Source organism: Ochotona curzoniae, unplaced genomic scaffold (genome assembly GCF_017591425.1).
Source record: "Ochotona curzoniae isolate NIBS_2020 unplaced genomic scaffold, NIBS_Ocur_1.0 contig_3255, whole genome shotgun sequence".
Classification (NCBI taxonomy): Eukaryota; Metazoa; Chordata; class Mammalia; order Lagomorpha; family Ochotonidae; genus Ochotona; species Ochotona curzoniae.
In genome coordinates, this window is record NW_024465777.1 from 5553631 (window position 1) to 5574747 (window position 21117).

The 21117-nt window shown below is 48.3% G+C and overlaps 1 protein-coding gene and 1 non-coding gene across 3 annotated transcripts; both read left to right on the plus strand.

Moving 5' to 3' along the window:
• The first annotated feature begins 2276 nt into the window (after positions 1-2276).
• Positions 2277-20879, plus strand: PPP1R8 (protein phosphatase 1 regulatory subunit 8). 2 transcript variants are annotated; one of them, XM_040979686.1, is made up of 7 exons: positions 2277-2387; positions 4211-4271; positions 11420-11573; positions 12795-13015; positions 14607-14751; positions 16781-16845; positions 19466-20879. In XM_040979686.1, exons 1-7 carry the CDS (start codon positions 2332-2334, stop codon positions 19814-19816), a joined length of 1053 nt encoding a protein of 350 aa, XP_040835620.1. In that variant the 5' UTR covers positions 2277-2331; the 3' UTR covers positions 19817-20879. The 2 variants fall into 2 exon arrangements, with proteins under 2 accessions (XP_040835620.1, XP_040835619.1); XM_040979685.1 differs by having other exon boundaries at positions 2279-2387; positions 19463-20877.
• Positions 6556-6721, plus strand: LOC121156172. Its single transcript, XR_005883814.1, has one exon.
• Positions 20880-21117: the final 238 nt, after the last annotated feature.

Consider the following 21117-nt stretch of genomic DNA (forward strand, 5'->3'; position numbering starts at 1 on the left):
GGTTTAATCCATCACTGCCCCCAGCTCTCCACATAAACCAGTGGCAGTCTCCCAGGAGCAAGCCCACAAATCCCCTATAGAATCTGTTCTCAGATGGAATTCTCTTGCATTCTGTTGGGTGCTGAGGCGCACCCCGAGGTGGCTCACCCTCTGCCCCAACACTTGGAGGAAAGTGCTACCACTTAGCTCAAGCATGCATGTCCCGCCACCTCCCCATGCCCAGCTTTTGTGTACACTGGTGGGTGATGCTCAGGTCTTGGGTGGGTGCCTTGACCTGACCCAGACATGTCCTCCAGTCTCCCTCCTCCAAACCACTCCATAACAGCTCCCTTGCCTACCTTTGGACTGGGTGGTGTGTCTCAGCTTTGTCTTCTCTTCTCTTCCCCTTTTCTCCTCTCCCCTCCCTCCTACCCTTCCAGTCCCTTCTTTTTATAGGCTAATGTGCTGGTATAGTTAACACAGAGTTGGCATTGACTGGGCCCAGAATTCCTGCCAGCCTTTGGTTGCTTTCTTCCCAGCAGTATAACATTTGCCTGGGCACAAGGCACCTAGACTGCTGCCTTCAGCTGGGACAAGACATTTAATTCTTTCTCAGAATCATGTCTTTGTGATCAGAGGAGGGAGCCATTGTTGTTTGTTTTTTTAAATTTTATTTATATTGAAAAAGCAGATTTACAGAGAGAAGGAGAGACAGAACTTCCATCTGCTGGTTCACTCCACAAGCGGCTACAACTGTTGGAGCTGAGCCAGTCCAAAGCCAGGAATGCTTCTGGGTTGCCTGTGCAGGTGCAGGGTCCTAAGGTTTGGGCCATGCTCTACTGCTTTCCCAGGCCATAGGCAGGGAGCTGGATGGGAAGTGGCGCAGTCAGGATACATACCTGCACCCACATGGGATCCAGACAGTTGGCAAGATGAGGCTTTAGCCATTGAGCCAATGTGCCAAGCCTGAGAGATTCCTTAACCTGCCTAACAGTACCTGTTTTTGGGCAAACAATAATCTTGGTTTAAGTTGACTTATTTAAGAAGGAATAAAGTGTAAGTCAAATGATCCTCCCATTTTTACAAAAGTGAAAACAGGGCTTCTGTTGCATGCTAATAATAAATGATTGTTCTGACATTACAGTGTGGGAGACAGTAATTACTGAGCACAGCCCTTGGCCATGGGGTTTGACTCACCACTTGCAGGTGAAGACCAGGTGATCTTGGGTTCTCCCCTGAGGGAATCATAACAATACCTGTCTTAAGAATTTTGCAGCTCGGCGCGGTGGCCTAGCAGCTGAAATCCTTCCCCTTGAATGTACCAGGATCCCATATGGTCGCCGGTTCTAATCCCAGCAGCTCCACTTCCCATGTACCTCCCTGCTTATGGCCTGGGAAAGCAGTCATGGATGGCCCGAAGCCTTGGGATCCTGCACCTGTGTGGGAGACCCAAAAGAAGCACCTGGCTTCAAATTGACTCAGTTTCGGCCATTGCTGTCACTTGGGGAGTGAATCATCGGACGGAAGATCTTCCTGTCTCTCCTCCACTCTGTATATCTGACTAGGCAATAAAAATAAATCTTAAAAAAATTTTTTTGAGGCTTGAGATGATTCATAGAAAATGCCTACTGGCCTAGATACAGTTCCAGGTTGTCAGTAGACAGTCATTTAACAGCAGATGACCCTGCTGATGGGTCAGCCAGTCGGGGGTGGCATGGGTAAAGCAAGCAATCCCAGTGCTTCCTCTGCACTACGCTGTTATTTTGACCAAAGCCAAAACTCCAAAGGGGTCATAGCTGACGAACCATTTAAACTCTGCGCCGTGGAGCTTGGATCTACCCCCCGGATGCAGTTTTCACGGAGTAGATTAGCCTTAAGATTCCTGGACAGTCCACCGAAGCCGTCCAAGGTCCACTCAGAACCACGGAGTGAGTAGGGTGCAGTTCTCTCGATAAGGATCAGAAAAGAAGCACCCATGACGCCAACCTCTGCCTGGGCCATCTAGCTGTTCAGGTGCAAGTCCTGGGTGAGGATGGGGTCCCAAGGTTTGAGAACCTAGAAGAGTTTGCAGGAGTTCCTGGGGGAGAGACCGACAACTTTCCTCACTCGCCCCTTCTCTTCTCATGGATCCCGGCTAAGGAAGGACCGAGAGACTGCAAGATTCCAGAGAAAACCTAACCACTAACCTCGAGCCCCGACATCAGCAGAAGCTCCGCCCCCCGCGCCCTCCGTGCGTCCGTGCGTGCGTAAAGGCGCGTTCGCATAGGCTGCCGGGATGCCGCCTCGTCCCTCCTGGTCTTCCAGTTTCCCGGCGTGCTCCGGGCCCCGCCAAATGGGAGGGGGAGACGCAAGATGGCGGCAGCCGCGAACTCCGGCTCCAGCCTCCCGCTCTTCGACTGCCCGACCTGGTGAGTGGCGGCGGGGTGGCTGGGGCCGCTGCGGCCTGGCCTGAGCTAGCCTATCCTGGAAGGGCAGTGTGTGTGTGTTTTATTTATTTATTTGTTTTTCCCTCGCGACTCGAATGGCTCAGTAAACCTTGGAATGATTGAGGAAAAACTGTCCGCCGCGCCGGGCCGGGCGACGTGTGGAGGATCCCGGCGCCTGGAGCCGGGGCCCAGGAACTAAAGAAACTCGAGATTGGGAACTTAAAAAACAGCACCCTTTCTCCCGGTGGTCAGCTGGTCGCCTGGGTCCTTTGAGGCCTTAGCCCCCAAACTTGCCCTCAACTCCTGAGTGCCCGGTGCTCTTTGGGGAGCACGGTCCCCGACCCCCGGTGAAGTCCCGAGCGTGCACGAGCCGGCTCCCCGACCCTAACGCAGACCCCGAGGCTTGCGCATCCCCCGCCTCTGCTGTACATGCACATCTTCCGGCAAGCCAGGAGCTCTCTGAAGGCAAGGCGGGGGGGTGGGGGGTGGGGGAGCGCCGACCCATCCTGGGGTTCTCTAGAACCCCCATGTGCGCCCCGGCACGAGTGAGCATCAGTATGGGTTAGAATGAATCTTTCTCATCCTTGCGAAAGTACTTGGGAATAATGAGATAATTGAAGGCTCAGGTTCAGGCGTGAGATGAGCAGATGGGAATTGCTTTGGATGGCGCTGCACCCCCCCAAGAGCGTTTTCTCTCCGGCAGCTCCTGTCGGGGTGCTGCGGCTGCCGTTCCTGTCGGAGAGCTCAAGGGCAGGGACTGAGAGGGTCTTGGTGTTCTCAGCTCCGAGGTCTGAGACGAGCACATAACAGGAGTTCCAGAAAGGAAGCTCCAGGTATAGCATTCTTTCCGCTGGTTCCCGGACAAAATGGGTTTTTTGTACAGTGCCCGGTGCACACAGCGGCTGCCACGGAGGGGTTGGGGTCGGGGTCGGGGCAGGATTGTGAGATAATGGGTTTGCTGCTTCCTCTTTCTCAGACAAAAGATATATTTTTCATCTGCACATGGAAACAAGGCAGTGTGTGGCTTCTGGGTCATTTTACACTGTTGTAACCCCTCCAGTTGCTTCACTGCCAATTCTGTGTCCGTGTGGAATCGTCCCTCAGTGTATTGATTCTAAAATTTGGGCCAGAATGGCCAGTGATGTACCAGGAGAGTGAAATCCTCTACCATTTCCTCAGGGTCTGGTGTGTAAAAGGTGTGTTAGCTGCTTCAACATGATGAATGTGAATGTCTGCCTTGATTGGCACGGCTGTGGGAGTGTAAGTTCCTTTCATCGTGCCATTGTGGAGAGACTTGTTCAAGGGTAGCGTTTTCTTGGGTTCAAGTAGTGCTGATTTCGTAGCTATGATCTTGAATTTGCCCCAGTTTCTCAGACCCCCCACACAATATTCTCTATTCTGTGATGAGGTTGATCTCAATCAGTCCGAAAACAGCAACTGGTGCAGTCTACCTTTAAACAATGATAGATTCATTTAAGCAATGGATGGATTCCTGTTCCAGGCGACCAGACCGCCCCAGCTATAGCACTTGTATTATTCTTGCCAAGATGAATATCCAGTGATAAAATATAGATTCCTTTGGTGCTGCTCTACATACTGAGCTGCTAGAATCTCTTTTAGGGCAGTTGAATCACTGGGGAGAAGGTAGTGTCACATCGAAAGGAGCTGTAATAGCAGTGAAGTGAATGACATTTCTGCTTGAACGTGAGCTAATTATAGGCTGGTAGGAGAGTCACACTTTAGAATGGCACAGTGATGGTGATAGTGTTTACAAACTCATCCATTTCTTCACTCTTGCTTTTCAGGGCAGGTAAACCTCCACCTGGTTTGCATCTGGATGTAGTCAAAGGAGATAAGCTCATTGAGGTACGGAAGTCCTTGGCTGCCCTTCCCCGCCCCCTTACCCCATCTCGCCAGCCATCCCTGGCTGTGACTCAGTTTGTACCCTTTCGCCCATGCACTATTTTCCAGTACCGCTATTCTCATTCAGCATGCCTTCTTTTTTTTTTTTTTTTCCTATTAAAAGCATGTTGTCATTATAACACATTCAAAGTTCCTATCTCGCAGAGACTCTCAGGGTCTGTGACTACCTGCATCTTCTGGTTGGGGGAAATTTAATGGGTCGCAGGTCAGTAGGCCCCAGTCATACCGGAAGCCCTATTGCTGGACAATGTTTACAGTAACTGAAGAAGAAAGTGGGAGATGCAGATAGCCTTTGTGTTGCTTTTGTGGGTTTCAGACCCAGTTCTATCAAGTCTGGTAAATGAAGATACTTGCTCAAACAAACAAAAAGAATGGGATAGTAGTAAGATTCTTTCATTCAGTTCATCAATCTATTGATGTGTAACTGTGTGCCTAGGGACCACAGCAGTGAGCAAAGCATGTGGTTCCCTATCCATAAGTTCACCAGTAGAAAACACAGTTAAACAGATCCACCCGCAGAATCATGTAGTTATAATTTAAGTAAGTAGTCAAACGGAAAAGTGAGCAGGATTCCAGCTTTTTATTTTTAAGATTTATTCATTTTATTGGATAGACAGATATTCAGAGAGGGAAGAGGAGACAGAAAGGACTTTGCTGGTTCACTCCCCAGATGGCTGCAACAGCCAGAGCTAAGCTGATTTGAAACCAGGAGCCAGGAACTTCTTCCAAATTTTGTGCATGGATTCAGGGTCCCAAGGCTTTGGGTCATCCTCTACTGCTTTCCCAGGCTACAGGCAGGGAGCTGGATGGATATTGGATAAGAATTGGTGCCCATGTGTGATCCTGGCACATGCAAGACGAAGACTTTAGCCAATGGGTTGCTGTGCTGGACCCACAATTCCAGCTTTCATACAAGTGTGCACAACATGCCATATGTAAAATTTCAAGGGAACATGAATTTTGATTAGCCTTCAGTTGTGGGAGTTTTTAAAAATCATTATGGGGTCATTTATTTATCAAGAACTAGCGATTAAGTCCATGGAATTATGGATTCCCAGTGACCTAGACCAATTCTGCGTGTTTTTGCTAAGCTGAGGTTTGGGTTTCAGATCCTGTTATTTTTCATTGTTTTTCTTTGGCATATAGTACAAACATTGTAATTCCATGGTAGCTACCTGTAAATATGTTGCTGCCACTTAAAGGAAGCAGTGGAGATACTCAGATGTTTTGCCAAGTGGTAGGGCATGCAGCGACTTTTAAGTAACTTTTCTGTTTTTAATTCATTGTGCCCTCAACCAGTAACATTAAACACCTTTGTCCTGAATTTCCCTATGTTACAAGTTCAAAACATTAAGATGTTCAAGTAAAGGCCTGGCATGGTAGCCTGGTGGCTAAAGTTCTCACCTTGCACGCACTGGGATGCAGTGTGGGCGCCAGTTTGTGTCCTTGCTTATGTCCTGGGGAAGCAGTAGAGGATGGCCCAAAGACTTGGGACCCTGCACCCATATGAGGGATGCGCTTGGAAGCAGGGGGCGCTCCTGGCTCCTGGCTTCAGATTGGCTTAGCTCCAACCAGCTCTGGCCCATTGTGTCCATCTGGGGAGTGGGTCAGCGGCTGGAGGATCCTTCTCTCTGTCTCTCTTTCTCTCTGTGGACCTGCCTTTCCAATAAAATAAATAGGAAAAAACAAAACAAAAAATATTATTGAAGCAAATAACTTAGCTAAAATCTCTGTGGAAAGTTTTGTTATTGTTGTTGCAGACAAAGAAGTTTTATTCGCAAAGTGGTTGGGTGAACAGAAGAAAGGGGAAAGCACCTCCCAGGAGAGAGCCAGGAGATGGGGTGCATCTTGAAGAGAGAGGGAGAGACACCGGCAGAGAGCTTTTACTATAGCCCGTTCCGCAGACTCAAAATATTTGTCTCTAACATTATGAAGCCGCAAGAGATTCAGCTGTCTATTTTGTTACCAGAATTTGACAAGTCTTTAGTTTACGATGGAAGATGTCAGGAAATCTTAGTGATGATCACCTCATGTCACTTTGTGAAAGGCTTCGTGCACTTGAACACTCTGGCTGCTTGGTCATGGCTCCCGCTGACTGAGAAGGGTTTGCTTTGAGCCCTTAGGTGCTGTGTTGCCACACAGTTGTCCAGTTGCAATCCTTGGCCCTCAGTGTATTGTGGTGGACAAGAATAGGGGCCCAAGATGTACTTAAAAGTGTGAACCTGGCCAGCACTTGATACTAACCGAGCTATCTGTATCCTGGTCTTGTGACAAAGGCTTGTGATGTGTTGTGATAGCTGGGTTTAAAAAGTGCAATATTAAAACAGAAGCCATGAGTCTTTTAAGCCCAGAGTGTAAAGTCACACTCTGAGTTATAGCTCAGAGGCACAGCTGGACAGTGGGAAGAGCTGCAGCTAGTCAAAAAACCAGTGGGTTTCCTACTGTTGAAAGACTCATGGACTGTTCCGTGCACTGGGACAAAAGGAACATGTTGTCCAAGAATGAACACCTTTCTCTGGTTTGGATACACATGTTTTTCCATCAAAATTGCGTTTGTTTAGTTTGGGGCCCTTTTCTCCTTTTCTGCCCTCATACCTCCTGTTTGTCTTTGGCACTTAGAGTCACAGAAATGTGGACGTTGTTGTGTTAGCATCCAGGAGCTGGTGTTCTTTGAGACCGCCTGAGAGCAGTTTGCTTGACAGAGGAAACAGTGTTGGCATTCCCGGGCTCTCTTAATTGTCAAGTAACATCTTTTAACGCAAGTCTTAAAGCTTGTGTGGAACCAGTCCTGGGATGACTGACTGAATTGTCAGGCTGTGGTTAAGTCTCGGAGATCTGTGGTTCTGTGTCCTGGAAGGGATTGTACCAGCAGCAAATGGGCACTATTGAGCTGGGTATCCCAGAGGTGACCCATTTAACCAAGTTAACTTGAACCAATTGAACCTTGAGGCTAAACTTAAAAGAAGGTGGGTAAGTGATTAAAGAAAAATTAAAAGAGCTGGTGTGTGGTATAGCAGGTAAAGCTGCTGCTTGTACTGCTGGTATCTTACTTGGGTGCTGGTTTGAATTCTAGTTGCTATGTTTCTGATCCAGCTCCCTGCTAATGGCTTGAGAAAAATAGCAGAAGCAGTGCTTGGGGCCTGGCCACTCGTATGGGAGACCCAGAAGTTCCTGGCTTCAGCTTAACCCAGCTCCAGCTGCTGTAGCTGTCTGGAGAGTAAGCCAGTGGCTGGGTAGTCCTCTGTCTCTCTGTAACTCTGAATTTCAAATGAATAAATGAATCCTTAAAAACAAAATGAAAAAAAGTAGTGTGGCCCATAGTACTTACTCACTTCTTAAAATACTCCTTGCCATATGGTGCATCTTTTGATGAAAGTAGAATGAAGAAAACACCTAGTGTAGTGGCTAAAAAAGCTTAGCCCACAAATATCTGGTTTTGTGAACTTGAGTATTTTAATTTCTTTAGCCTCAGTTTTCCAATTTATAAAAAATAGGAGGGGCTGGCTTAGTGGTACAACAGGCTAATGTCCGCCTACTAGTGCCAGCGTTCCCTGTGGGCACCAGTTCAAGTTCCAGTGTTCCACTTCCCATCCAGCTCCCTGCTTGTGACGTGGGAAAGTAGTGGAGGATGGCCCAAAGCCTTGGGACCCTGTATCCAGGTGGGAGACCCTGAAGAAGCTCCTGGCTCCTGGCTTCTGACTTTGGATTGCCTCAATTCAACTGTTGCAGCTGTTTGGAGAGTAAATCAGTGAATGGAAGATCTCTCTTTCTCTCTCTTGTCACCCTGAAATCTGCCTTTCCAATAAAAAAGAAATAGGGCCCGGTGCGATGGCATAGTGGCTAAAGTCCTCTCCTTGAACACGTGGGGATCCCATATGAACGCCAGTTCTAATCCTGGAGGCCCGCCTCCCATCCAGCTCCCTGCTTGTGCCCTGAGAATGCAGTTGAGGATGGCCCAAAGCTTTGTGACCCTGCACCCGTGTAAGAGACCCAGAAGAAGCTCCTGGCTTCAAATTAGCTCAGCTCCGGCCATTGTGGTCACTTGGGGAGTAAATCATTGGACAGAAGATCTTCCTTTTTGTCTCTTCTCCTCTCAGTTTATCCGCCTTTCCAATAGAAATGAATAAATCTTTAAAAAAAAAAGGATCTTAAAAAAATAGGAAACACAGTTTCTACCCATATTGTAGAGTGACTGTGAGGATGAAGTGGCATAAGCAAACTCAGCCCCACGAGAAGCACAGACAGGCTTAGCAGGTGCTCCTGGCATCAGCGCTTCGATGAAGTTTGTGAGGTTATTTTTGTTGTTGTTTGTTTTGTTTTGTTTTGTTTTGAGGGGAATAATGAAGTTCAAAGACTTAGCCAGGAGTGAAATATAAGCCTCTTGATTGTTCTGAACATAATTTGCCTGCACCTCTGCTCAGCTTTGGCCTGCCTTTTTTCCGGGATTTGGAGTACAGCTTGAAATGTGAGCTAGAGTTTAATGAGGCTGTGGTTCAAGGAAAAGTAGCATATCCAGGACTGAGTTATCTTCGGATGCAGACTGGATAGATGACTAGATCACTGGCAGTGCCTAGGACACTGGAATTGGGAGCAGTATTAGTAATGAGTCCTAGAGCCCTTCTCCTGTGGCAGTCTGTGGCACAGCTGTAGTGATTCTGCTGTGAGTTTTCCTAAAGCTAAAATGTGGCTCACAGAATGGAATGGTTCTTTGCTTTTGATACTTATTTGCTGGTAAAATGACCTTTTATAAAATGATGATGATAGTTACACTAACTCAAGACAGTTTTTTTTTTTTTTTAAGATTTATTTCTGTTTGAAAGGAAGAATTAGAGAGAGGGGGACACACACATCATACATACATCTTTCATCTGCTGGTTCACTCTGCAAATGACCACAGCAATCAGAGCTGGACCAGTCAGAAGCTGGGAGCCAACAGCTTCATCCACATCAGCCATGCGGGTGCATTTGGACCATCTTCTGCTATTTTCTCAGACCATGAGCAGGAAACTGGATGGGAAGTAGAGTGAACCCAGTGCCGGTATGGGATCTTGATGTCACAGGGAGTGAGTGGCTTCACCTGTTATGGCCCCATGCCAGTCTTTCCTGACAGAAACTTAACACATCTATGTCAGATCCTCTCACTCCACTTTTTTTTTTTTTAAATAATTCAGTTCTGTTTTTTTCCCAGTACCACAATAGAAGCTGAGTTCTGCAGATTGTTCCAGATCCATGACACTTTGTCTAGAACATCTATTAGCATTGCAAGTCAGTCACATCTGGGCTTACACCCCATCTGCCCTGCCACATAACCAGCCAAGCCACGCTGAGTGCCTGATGCAATCTATTTGAATCTATTTTTTCCCCCCACTGAGATTTATTTTTATTGGAAAGGCAGATTTTACAGAAAGAAGGAAAGATAGAAAGATCTTCTATCCACTGGTTCACTCCCCAAATGGCCACAGTGCCTGGAGCTAACTAATCCGAAGCCCGGAGCCAGGAGCTTCTTCCAACCATGTGGGTGCACTCCCCAAGCAGCTGCAATGGCTGGAACTGAGCCAGTCCGAAGCCAGGAGCTTCTTTTGGGTCTCTCATGTGGGTGCAGGGTCCCAAAGCTTTGGGCCGTCCTCAACTGCATTCCCAGGGCACAGGCAGGGAGCTGGATGGGAGGCGGGCCTCCGGGATTAGAACCGGCGCCCACAGGGGATCCCGACGTGTTCAAGGAGAGGACTTTAGCCGCTGTGCTATCGTGCCAAGCCCTCCCCCTTTGTTTTTTTAAACTATTTTTTTCTTTGCAAGGCTGAGTGACAGAGAGGAGAGACAGAGCTTACTAGTTTACTAGTCCTTCTCTTAGTTTACTTCCCACGTGGTTGTGGTAGTCAGCTGAACTGGTCTAAAGATGGGAGCTAGGAGCTTCTTCAGGGTCTCCCACCTGGATACAGGGAGCCAAGGATTTGAGCGATCCTTCACTACTTTCCCTCATTAGTGAGGCTGGATTGGAGGTGGAGCAACCAGAACTCAAACTGGCGCCCTTATTGGATGATGGTGGCAATGTGGAGGGTTAGCCTTCTAAGCCTCCCTGCTAGGGACCACAACTCTTAAAAAAATATATATATATTAATTTATTAGAAAGATTTACAGAGAGGAGAGACAAAGAACTCTGTCTATTGATTCACTCCCCCAGTGGTCGCATGGCTGGATCTGAGCCGATCTGAAGCCAGGAGCCTCTTCCAGGTCTTCATGTGGGTGCAGGGTCCCAAGGCTTTGGCCCATCCTCTTTTGCTTGCAAAGACCACAAGCAGGGAGCTGGATGGGAAGTGTAGCCAGCGCCCATATGGCATCCTGGTGTATGCAATGCAAGGACTGTAGGTGCTAGGCTACCACGCTGGGTCCAGACCACAACTCTTGATTGAAGAATTTCTCAAGCACGGATTCCCAGTTCCAAGTTGTCTCCTTCCTGTAATACAAGGGTGGGTGTTTGGGGGCAGTGGTTAAGATGCTGCCTGGACTGCTTGTGTTTCCCCGCCCCCTTTTTTCTTTAATGCGAGGTGCAAGTCCTAGCTCTGTGTCTGATATCAACATCCTGCTAAAGTGACTTTGATAGCTTAAGCAGTTGGGTGACTCCACTCACCTGGAAGATCTTCATTGAGTTCCTGGTTCATGGCTTCTGCCTCAACTATTGTGAGCATTTGGGGAGTGAACTGATTAATGGAAGATGCTTTTATGTATCTCTCTGTTTTTCAAATAAAAAAGAAATTTCAAAAAATTAAATTCAGTTATAATGAAACTTTCCATTTCCAGCAGGCAGGAGCCAGTCATCCTTGGTAGAATTATTGCTCTCCTGGGGGCAGGCCACTTAAATGTAATAGAATTAAAAGCAGTTATTTTCATACAAATGCTGTTGAGCACTCTATTTGAGGAGATTTTTTTTTTTACATCCAGCCCCCAAAAGTATTAACATTGGCCACTTACTCTGAGCTGTTGATGGCAAAGGAGTTTGTCTACTCAAGATCCTTTTGATTGGGTTGGTGCTTTTTTTGGTGAACCCTGTTGAAAATAAGATGTAAGTAATATTTAATTTAATGTTTATTTAGAAACTGATTATTGATGAGAAGAAGTATTACTTGTTTGGGAGAAACCCCGACTTGTGTGACTTTACCATTGACCATCAGTCTTGCTCTCGGGTCCACGCTGCACTGGTCTACCACAAGCACCTGAAGAGGGTTTTCCTAATAGACCTCAACAGCAGTAAGTACTTTTCCTCGCCTCACCTTGGGCCCTGGGAAAATGCTCCGTGGGCTCTCTGGTTTGGAAAACCACCAGACCAAGGAAAGGACTGTGTGTTTTTAAATCGGCACATGTCTGTTCCTGTGACTGTCCTGTTCTCCTGACGGTGGTGATGACTGTGAAGCATTGTCTGGAGGGAGCAGGAGCACTGAGTGTGTGAAGTGGAACGAGAAGGCAGCTGGGCCAGGGATTGTGGGCGTTGGCAGTGTGGGCTGGACCATGAGAAGGTGATGAAGCAGCAGTCAGTGTTAGCTCTGGCAGAGCAGTGACACAGGGAGGACATTTGAAAAACACTTTTTTTGGAGCAAAATTTGATATTTGCAATAGGTTTATTTACTTTGATTACAGATAATATAAATCTTAATTCTATGAGTGTACTCCAGATAAGATTTTGAATTTTGCTTCAGAAATCCAATTGCAAGTTGACTCCATGGAGCCCTGAAGTTTGTTCATTTTACCCCTTTATAAGCACAGTGTAAAGTGTAAGGGCTGCTTCTGGACTCATCCTGTTTGACAGCTTCTTTGCTCCCCACAACAGACACACCCACTGCCCCAGCCTGCCACATAGAGGGCTCAGAGAGCTCTGTCTTACAAGTGTTTACCTCATCTTTGCTTTCCATTTTATAACATGCAGAATATTGACACAGGAAATCTTGAGCGTCTCTGGTAAGATTTTAGCTGATATTGTGTCTGTTTTAGCCACACTCCTTTATAGTCCTGGGGGGAAGCCCAAGCATTCAGCACAACTTCACCAGACACACACTTGCTGTGTTCCTTGGGCTTCTGGCTGGGTGGCTGTTGAGGGCAGACCGCCGTGCTGTGCCTGTCTCCTGTGTTGGAGTCATTCCTGTTGGACCCGGCATGGAGCCAAGCCTGTCTGGCAATGGTATTTGTTGTTTAGGGGGCCAGCAGGTGTGAAGGCCTTTGAGAAGTCTGCTGAAGAGATTGGGGGCTCCTTGTAACACTGGACCTGGGTCCTGTCGCTCCAGTGCCATTTTTATTTTCTAAAAGCTTGTGTTTTCGAACCGTAATCCTGACTGTGACATTTTGTATGAACAAAGAGACCCAGCTGATACCCTGAGAGGACCTGACCCGAGGGCGTTGAAGATGATATTCTCCCTTGTAAGACTTGGGCTGTTTGTGGTTTCTCCCCCCTTACATGTCTGATTTGGTTATTCCCAGCGCACGGCACTTTCTTAGGTCACATTCGGTTGGAACCTCACAAGCCTCAGCAAATTCCCATCGATTCCACAGTGTCATTTGGCGCCTCCACAAGGGCCTACACTCTGCGGGAGAAGCCTCAGACGTTGCCATCGGCCGTGAAAGGAGACGAGAAGATGGGTGGAGAGGATGACGAGCTCAAGGGCTTACTGGGGCTTCCAGAGGAGGAAACCGAGCTTGATGTAATTCCATGTCTATGTCATTTTTTTTAGATTTATTTTTATTGCAAAGTCAGATATATGGAGAGGAGGAGCGACAGAAAGATCTTCTATCCCATGGCTCACTCCCCAGATGGCTGCAGTGACCAGAGCTGCGCTGATCCAAAGCCAGGAGTCAGGAGCTTCCTCCAGGTCTCCCACACGGTTGCAGGGTCCCAAGGCTTTGGGCTGTCCTCAGCTGCTTTCCCAGGCTACATGCAGGGAGCTGAATGGGAAGTGGGGCCTCAGGATTAGAACCAGCACCCATATGGGATCCCAGTGCGTGCAAAGTGAGGACTTTAACCTCTAAGCCACTAGGCTCCTGTGCCAGGCCCAAGAGGATTTTTTTAAGTGCTAGAATTCTTTTTTTTTTTTAAGATTTATTTTTATTATATTTTATTGGAAAGGTGGATATACAGAGAGGAGAGACAGAGAGGAAGATCTTCTGTCCGATGATTCACTCCCCAAGTGAGCACAACGGTCGATGCTATGCCAATCCGAAGCCAGGAGCCTCTTCCAGGTCTCCCACGCGGGTGCAGGGTCCCAAAGCTTTGGGCTGTCCTCGACTGCCTTCCCGGGCCACAGGCAGGGAGCTGGAAGGGAAGCGGGGCTGCCGGGATAGAACCGGCGCCCATATGGGATCCCAGGCGTGCAAGGCGAGGACTTAACCACTTGCGCCACAGCGCCGGGCCCTAGAATTCTTTTTTTTTTAATAGAACCTAGCCATGGTCATTAGTGATGTGACCACAGAAGTTAAAACTGCACTGGTGTGACTGTCCTGTTCAGGTGGACCAGACGGGAGCATGCTGTTGGTCACCCACAGGCACTTACTGCCTCTGCATATCAAGGCAGTTTCCCAACCCTTAGAGGAAGGAAGATGCTGGAGGAACATTAATCCAGTCCCTCTTGGCGTTCCCCCTGTTTCCACGGTCTCCATCTTTTAGTTCAGCGTACAAAGTCCTCTGGGTCTTCACTGTTAGACACTTAGAATATCTCACACTGCAGTGCAGGTTGGAGTGAGCCTGGTGGGTTGAAACAAGGAAGGCAGGTCAAGTTCTTCCCTGAGGTGGGTACATGGATGGTGATGAGTAGAACTAGGTCAGACCCAGGAGGGGAAGAGACTGAATCATAATGCTGTAAATTAAGTGCCCAGGAGTGTTCTTAAGACTTAAAGGGAAAGAAGCAGTCGCTTGTCCTTTATCATCTTTGTTCTGATACTAAAAGCAGTTCTTGGGTTTCCTCCCAGGCACTTTGCCCTTAATTCTCTGCGTGAAGGCATGATGGCCTCTTCAGCAGACAAAGGCCTCACTCAGCTCAGAGGGGTTTGCACGGGTGACCTGTGCTTTGCCCAGGGCGCTTCACCTCGTCTGAAACATCTCTGTGTCTGCCTCTGGGGGTGATCTGTGTTCCGTGGATGGGACTTGTGGAAATTAGCAGTCTAAGGGCAGTTTGGATCTTCTGTAAATGTCTTGGGATTTCAGAACAATCCCCTATGGCCTTCTTGCCCTTGATTTAATTTTCTCCACTGAATTCCATATGTATTGACCTGTGTCTGTCTTATGTGAACCTGGCCTAGAACCTGACAGAGTTCAACACTGCCCACAACAAACGGATTTCAACCCTCACCATCGAGGAAGGAAATCTGGACATACAGAGGCCAAAGAGGAAGAGGAAGAACTCCCGGGTGACTTTCAGTGAGGACGACGAGATCATCAACCCAGGTGACGTGTCTTTGTGGTTCCTTCTGAGGCAAAAGCTGCACACCGTCCAGGAGCATGCCCAGCTGGGCGTGTCCCTACGTCCCTATGGTCAGTCGTATGCAGGGCCAACAGTGAGAAGGAAGAGTAGATTGCAGCAAAATAGGAGTCATTGGGTACCAAGTGTGTGAGTCAGTGTAAAATTTACAAGACAAAGACCCTAGCAGGAAGAGGTCAAGGCTTGTTCTAGTGTTTTTAGATTCATTTTAGATTCTCTGTGTGTAGACGTGGAATGGATTCTACTTCAAAGCAGTGAGTGCTTGAGGGAATTGTTCCCACAGGGGCTGGTTGACTCATCTCAGAAGCTGATTTCTGGTCCCCATGCCATATTGAATAATGAATTTCCAAGAGTAGGACCTAGAAATGTGTATTTTTCAATATACTCCTGATTGTCCTGATGAATACTTAGCAATTTGGGAACCTTTAGTTACACAGTCTCTTTGTTTCAGAAGTCAGGGTCTGATCTGTGCTGATTGGTAACTGGTGTCCTGAAGGTTTTGATTTGCTATCTGTGTCACCTTGACCAAGTGACTTAGCTTGGCGAATACTGAGTTAACTTATGTAAAAGTAACTTAGAAGAAGAAAAAATAATAACGTGGAGACAATGGTCTTACCCACAAAAAGAAAAGTAAAAGTAACTTAGAATCATCCATTATCATCAATATCACCTGCTTCTCACACATTTAGCCTTTTCTAACCAAAGGTTAACAAAGAAACTGTTAGTAGCACTTCAGTCCTGGAACAGGATTAGAATGGCTCAAGAGAATGGGCAGAGGGTGACAACCCTGGGTCTCATTCAGCAGCACAGGGAAATGTGCCCCCGTGTCAGCCCTTCCCTGCCACAGGCAATGCAGTGCCTGCCAGCCCCTGCTCTTGGCCTCCAGTGGCTGTGGGCTTCCTTAGCCCTCTCTCCTTGTTGGAACGGTGCTCCTGTGGCCCTGGAAAGATCAGGGCGTTGATTGATGAATGCTGTCCCCTTTCTGATGGTCCTGACTACCTTTTCCTCTCTCTTCCATCCAGAAGCTGTTCATCTGTTCATTGTGCAAACAAACATGGTGAACAGGGTGTATTCTCCAGAGACATCTCAGTATAGTTAAACTAAGGGTTAATGACTCAACGAGGCATTTGTTTTCCAAAGTGGAGTGTTCCTTTCAATGGTTAAACTTCATTGCATTAACAGTGAGACATACAACATCTTGCAGGGCAAGCTGCTTCTCTAAGTTACTTCCAGCCGAAGGGGTTCAGGTGGTTTTCTCCCAGTTTCTGTGCCCAGGAAGGCCACTGTGCTCTCCTCTTGAAGGGCCCGTTGTGTTGTAGCGTGTCTGGCTCTGTGGCCATGAGCTCCTCGAAGGCTGGGCAGTGGCTTGCTCTTGGTTTCCATGCCTGATAGATGAGACATGAGAGTGACTGAAAAGCAAGTGCTCTATTTGAGCTTCATGCTTTCTGTTGGCTGAGCCAGTGAAGCTGCAGGTTTCCCAGGGTGCAGTGATATATGTTTAAGCTGTGAAAAAGGAGCCGCCCTCACCCAAGGTAGCCAGGGGTTTTCAGATCCTTTAGTAAAAGTCTGTAACCGGGCAGCTCACTCAGGTCAGAGGGCCAGGCTGGATCCGAATCCTAAATCTGTTAGCTGCTCATGAGCAGGCATGCACAGAATATGCTGTTTGTGGCCTCTTGACCTGTCATCGTTTTATCACTAGCATGGAGTTGATGCTGTCGGCTCCTTTTCTTCCTTCAAAAACAGGAAGTAATTGGAATGGGGGAGAACTTGGGGCGGCAGCACAGCTGAGGCCCATGTCTGGCTGCTTGGACTGCAGTCTTGGCACTTCACTCCCCCAAACTTCCGTTTTTCTCATCTCCTGGATGTTTATTGTAGCAGTGCCTCCTGACAGGGCTGTAAGGTTTTAGCTCCTAACGGTGATGTTGGCATTGAGCCCTGGGTTCTCTTCCTCCCAGTGGAATGCCAACCCAACCTTGCCTTTACCTCTTTTTGCAGAGGACGTGGATCCCTCAGTTGGTCGCTTCCGGAACATGGTGCAAACAGCAGTAGTCCCAGTCAAGGTAAGAAGCACATGGGACAATGTGAAGTGATGCAGAGTTTGGGTTTGAGTGTTCTCTGGGATGCGTGCAGGTGTACTACCTGTGTGCTTAAATTTCAAACCAGTACATTCTGTGTTCTTTGTTCTGTGGAGATGCCTTCACTCATCCGCGTATAGGGAATCCTGAATTAACCACAGGAAGACCACAGGTCAGGTAGCTGGATGCACCATGCAAATTAGCTATATCACAAGTCTGAAAATGACTCTTCCAGGAGGGTGTAAGGAAAAGCCCACCTGTCTTTGGACTTCCTCTTCTTACTGAAAGTAAGCTGCTAGGTGAAGGAGTAACAGTACTGCAGTACTATAGAGTGCTGTGCCCAGGAAGCCAGCTGCTCTGTGGAGTGGTCAGGTCTCTGTTAATGTGCCCTGCGTGCCTGACGTGTCCTGCCTGTGGCAGGCGTGCAGAGCCATAGGGCGTGCAGAGCTGGAGAGCTTTCCCGGGGGCAGACAGCTCCCCTGTGCAGTGGTCAGGTTTCTGGTAATGCAAATAGAGTAACCAGAAGGTGCTGGTCCAAGATGCTGTCAGGTTTTCATAATAACTCTTCAGTCCACAGTTACCCTTGGTAAGCACAGAGTATCACCACCAGGGCCCTTGGAGCACCAGAGTCTGGCTGCTCCAGTCTCAGACAAAATGGAATAAGATCTGCAAAAAGATATGCACATCTTCTGATATGCTTAAAATCATCTTTCAGGTTACTTCAAATACCAGTTATAACATAAACACTGCAAATAGCTGTGAATCAAAAGGAAAATGTACATATTTAGTGTAGGCAAGTTTTATTTGCCTAAATCCCCTTGACCCACAGTTTTGAGTCCACACAACCTTAGGTGCAGAGGGCATGTGTGAGTTAGACAGCCTGGTCAGCGAGGTCAGTGTCCCCTGCATTCTTAACTTTGGAAGGGACAGTAGAGTGAGGGAGTCTACTGCAGTCTCTGGTGCAGAGTGTCCCAGTAGAAGATGGGGTCTTTCTGTGATACTTTGTAAAGTTTGTTTCGTTTTCCCTTAAGCTCTTTTACTTTCTTTGGGTTGTTCTGTTACTAAAATTGAAAGTGAGCAGACATTTCTTCTTTTGAGGCAGTCTTATAGCATAATTTATATACAGTATGCACACATTTAAGTGTGCAGTTTGAGTTTGACAGAGTGCACATTTGTGTAACCAGCATCATTAAAAAGTACAGTTTCCATTTTCCAAAAAGTTCTCTGAGGATTGAATGTTTAGCCTGGCAGTTAAGATGCCTTGGGCTGGCACTGCCTGTGGTGCTGGCATCCCACATGGGCGCTTTTTCCATGATCTGGCTGCTCCACTTCCCATCTGGTTCCCTGCTTGTGGCCTGGGAAAGCAGCAAAGGGTGGCCCAAGTCCCCCTGTATCTGTGTCCCTCTCTGTCTCTCCTTCTTTCTGTAACTCTGCCTTTCAAATAAAATACATGAGTGAATTGGCAGCAGTGGGGAGAGGTGAAGGAAAAAGATGGTTTGCCTCTTGTGCTAGAGTATCTGACTCCTAACTCCATATTCCTGCCAGTGTAGACCCTGGGGAAGGCAGTGGTGATGGCTCAAGTAATTGGATTCCTGCTACCCATGTTGGAGACCTACACTGAAGTGCTGGCTTCTGGACTCATCCTGGCCCGAAACTGGCTGTCATGGGCATTTGGATAGTAAGCCAGTAGATGTCTTTCCAAAAGAAGTCCTTTCATGTCTCTGCCACCAGTCTCTTTCCTGACCAGGGAACTGTGTCCTCCATTTTACTTTTCTTTTACTCTCAGATTAGTTTTAAAATTGGCTGCCTGATAGGGAAATGCCCACATGTTACTATGCCCCAAAATACTTTTTAAAAAGATTTATTAATTTTTATTGGAAAGGCAGATGTACAGAGAGGAGGAGAGACAGAGAGGAAGATCTTCTGTCTGTTGACTCACTCCCCAAGTAGCCACAATGGCTGCAGCTGAGCCGATCCAAAGCTAGGAGCCCAGAGCCTCTTCTGGGTCTCCCATGTGGGTGCAGGGTCTGAAGGGTTTGGGCCGTCCTCGACTGCTTTCCCAGGCCACAAGCAGGGAGCTAGATGGGAAGTAGAGCTGCCGGGATTAGAACCAGTGCCTGTATGGGATCCCAGCTCATGCAGGGTAAGGACTTTAACCACTAGGCTACTGTTCCAAGCTTTGCCCCAAAATATTAACTTTTAGATATCTGTTAATGTCTGTTATCACTTTTGTTTCCTAAAAGGGTATTTTAATATCAAGATAAGAGAAAAAGGGTTGTGATTGGAGTAGAGTAATGATTTCAATTAAATTCATTGCAACGGTGCTTGGCCTAGTTTAAGAGGCTGCGTACCCGATGGGAGTGCCCGGTCCCAGTTCTCAAGATTCCCACTACTCAGAGGCGCGTGCTCCGTTTGGCAATAGATGGGACCCAAGTGATTGTGTCCCCGCCACCCTCATGGGACCGAGATTGGGTTCTTGGCCTCCAGTTTTGACCTGTCTTGTTGTGGGCTGTATAGGCATCTGGGAGGTGGGCCAGCAGATGGGAGCCTTCTCTCGTGTGCCTCACATCTCTCTTCTCTCCCCTCTTGTTGCAAACCACAGAAGAAGCGTGTGGATGGCCCTGGCTCCCTGGGCCTGGAGGAGTCGGGGAGCAGACGCCTGCAGAACTTTGCCTTCAGCGGTGGACTCTACGGGGGCCTGCCCCCCACACACAATGAAGCAGGCTCCCAGCCACACGGCATTCATGGGACAGCGCTCATTGGGGGCTTGCCCATGCCCTACCCGAACCTCGCCCCTGATGTGGACTTGACTCCTGTTGTGCCATCAGCAGTGACCATGAACCCTACACCAAACCCTGCAGTTTATAACCCTGAAGCTGTAAACGAACCCAAGAAGAAGAAATACGCAAAGGAGGCTTGGCCAGGCAAAAAGCCCACACCTTCCTTACTGATTTGATATTTTTGGTCCTGGCAAAGGGTGGGGCTGGGTGGGAGTGGGGTGGAAGGGTGTTGGGGAGCTAATGAACTAGGGAGAAAACTTTCCATGTGTGCAGTATCGTCTTTCAGACTGTCTCCTGGGTCCTAACCATGGACCAGTAAGACGCAGGGTGGGGAGGAATAGCCTCTGAAGACCTGCCTCCCGGAGATGTGGCAGAGAAAGCTTTCTGCGCCCTCTTGCCGGAGAGCCCTGGCCTGCCGGCGCCTCCTTCCTTTCTCCCTCCTTCTAGGTGCATCTTTATGTGATGTCGCATACCCTGGGGTGGCTCTAGGCTCTCAGGCTGGGTCGAGAGCTGTGGAGGTCTCCAAGTGTCCCCAGCCCTGGAGAGTCCTGGGGGGTCAGTGAGAAAGTCAAGAGCGCTTCAGCTGGGCTGGGGTCCCAACCCCTGGGTCCGTGGTTCCTAGGTCCAATGAGTGTTTTTCGTGCTTCTGTCGGATGAGGACATTCTGACGTCCTCCATCTGTGAGCGACGACTGATAGTTTTTAATGTACTGTATTGTTTGCACTTGACCTGTTTTCTTGTCAAATCTGAGCACTCCGTTTAAATCCACGGGTATTGCCCTTTGTCTGAGGCGTTACTTTGCAGGTGTGTGTGAAGGCAGTTAGGACAGTTGAAATTGAAAAGGGAAAGGTCTGACTTGGCAATGTCTTGGATATCTGAGAGGACCTTGTTAGCTGTTTGTATGCACCCTCCCCCGCCCCCACCCCGTTGAGAGCTTCCCAGCCCCCAGACCAGACCAGGCCTAAGCGACGCAGGAGACAGGTAGGACACGTCGGCGAGCTTTGTACAGAGATTTGTACATTTGTGTAATAGGCCTTTTCACGCTTTCTGTGTAGCTTTTTACCTGTAACCTTTATTACATTGTAAATTAAACGTAACTTTTGTCACTTGGGTGCAGTCTGACTCCGCAGCCCTCGGCGCTGATTACCGCTGCCACCTAGGAGCGTCGGTGGCTTGGGAAGGGGTTCCCTTTCCATGTTTTGTGTCTGCAAACTGAGATGCAGCTAGCTGGTGGGTGCAGGGGTCCGGGCTGGGGGAGTCATCATTCCAGCCTGGTCACCCTCTTGGGTTAGCCTCACACGCATTTGCACTGTTTGCACGGTAGCTGCATGGCACAGGGACAGGAGAGGAGGCCGAGTTGAGTGAGCTGTGGAGACCTCTCCCAGGAGCTTGTAGCCCACTGTGGGTGTGTGAGGCACATGGAGTGTGCCAGCAGAGGTCCATGTCCGTGGGGTGGAAAGGTGGGGCAGAGCCCCCC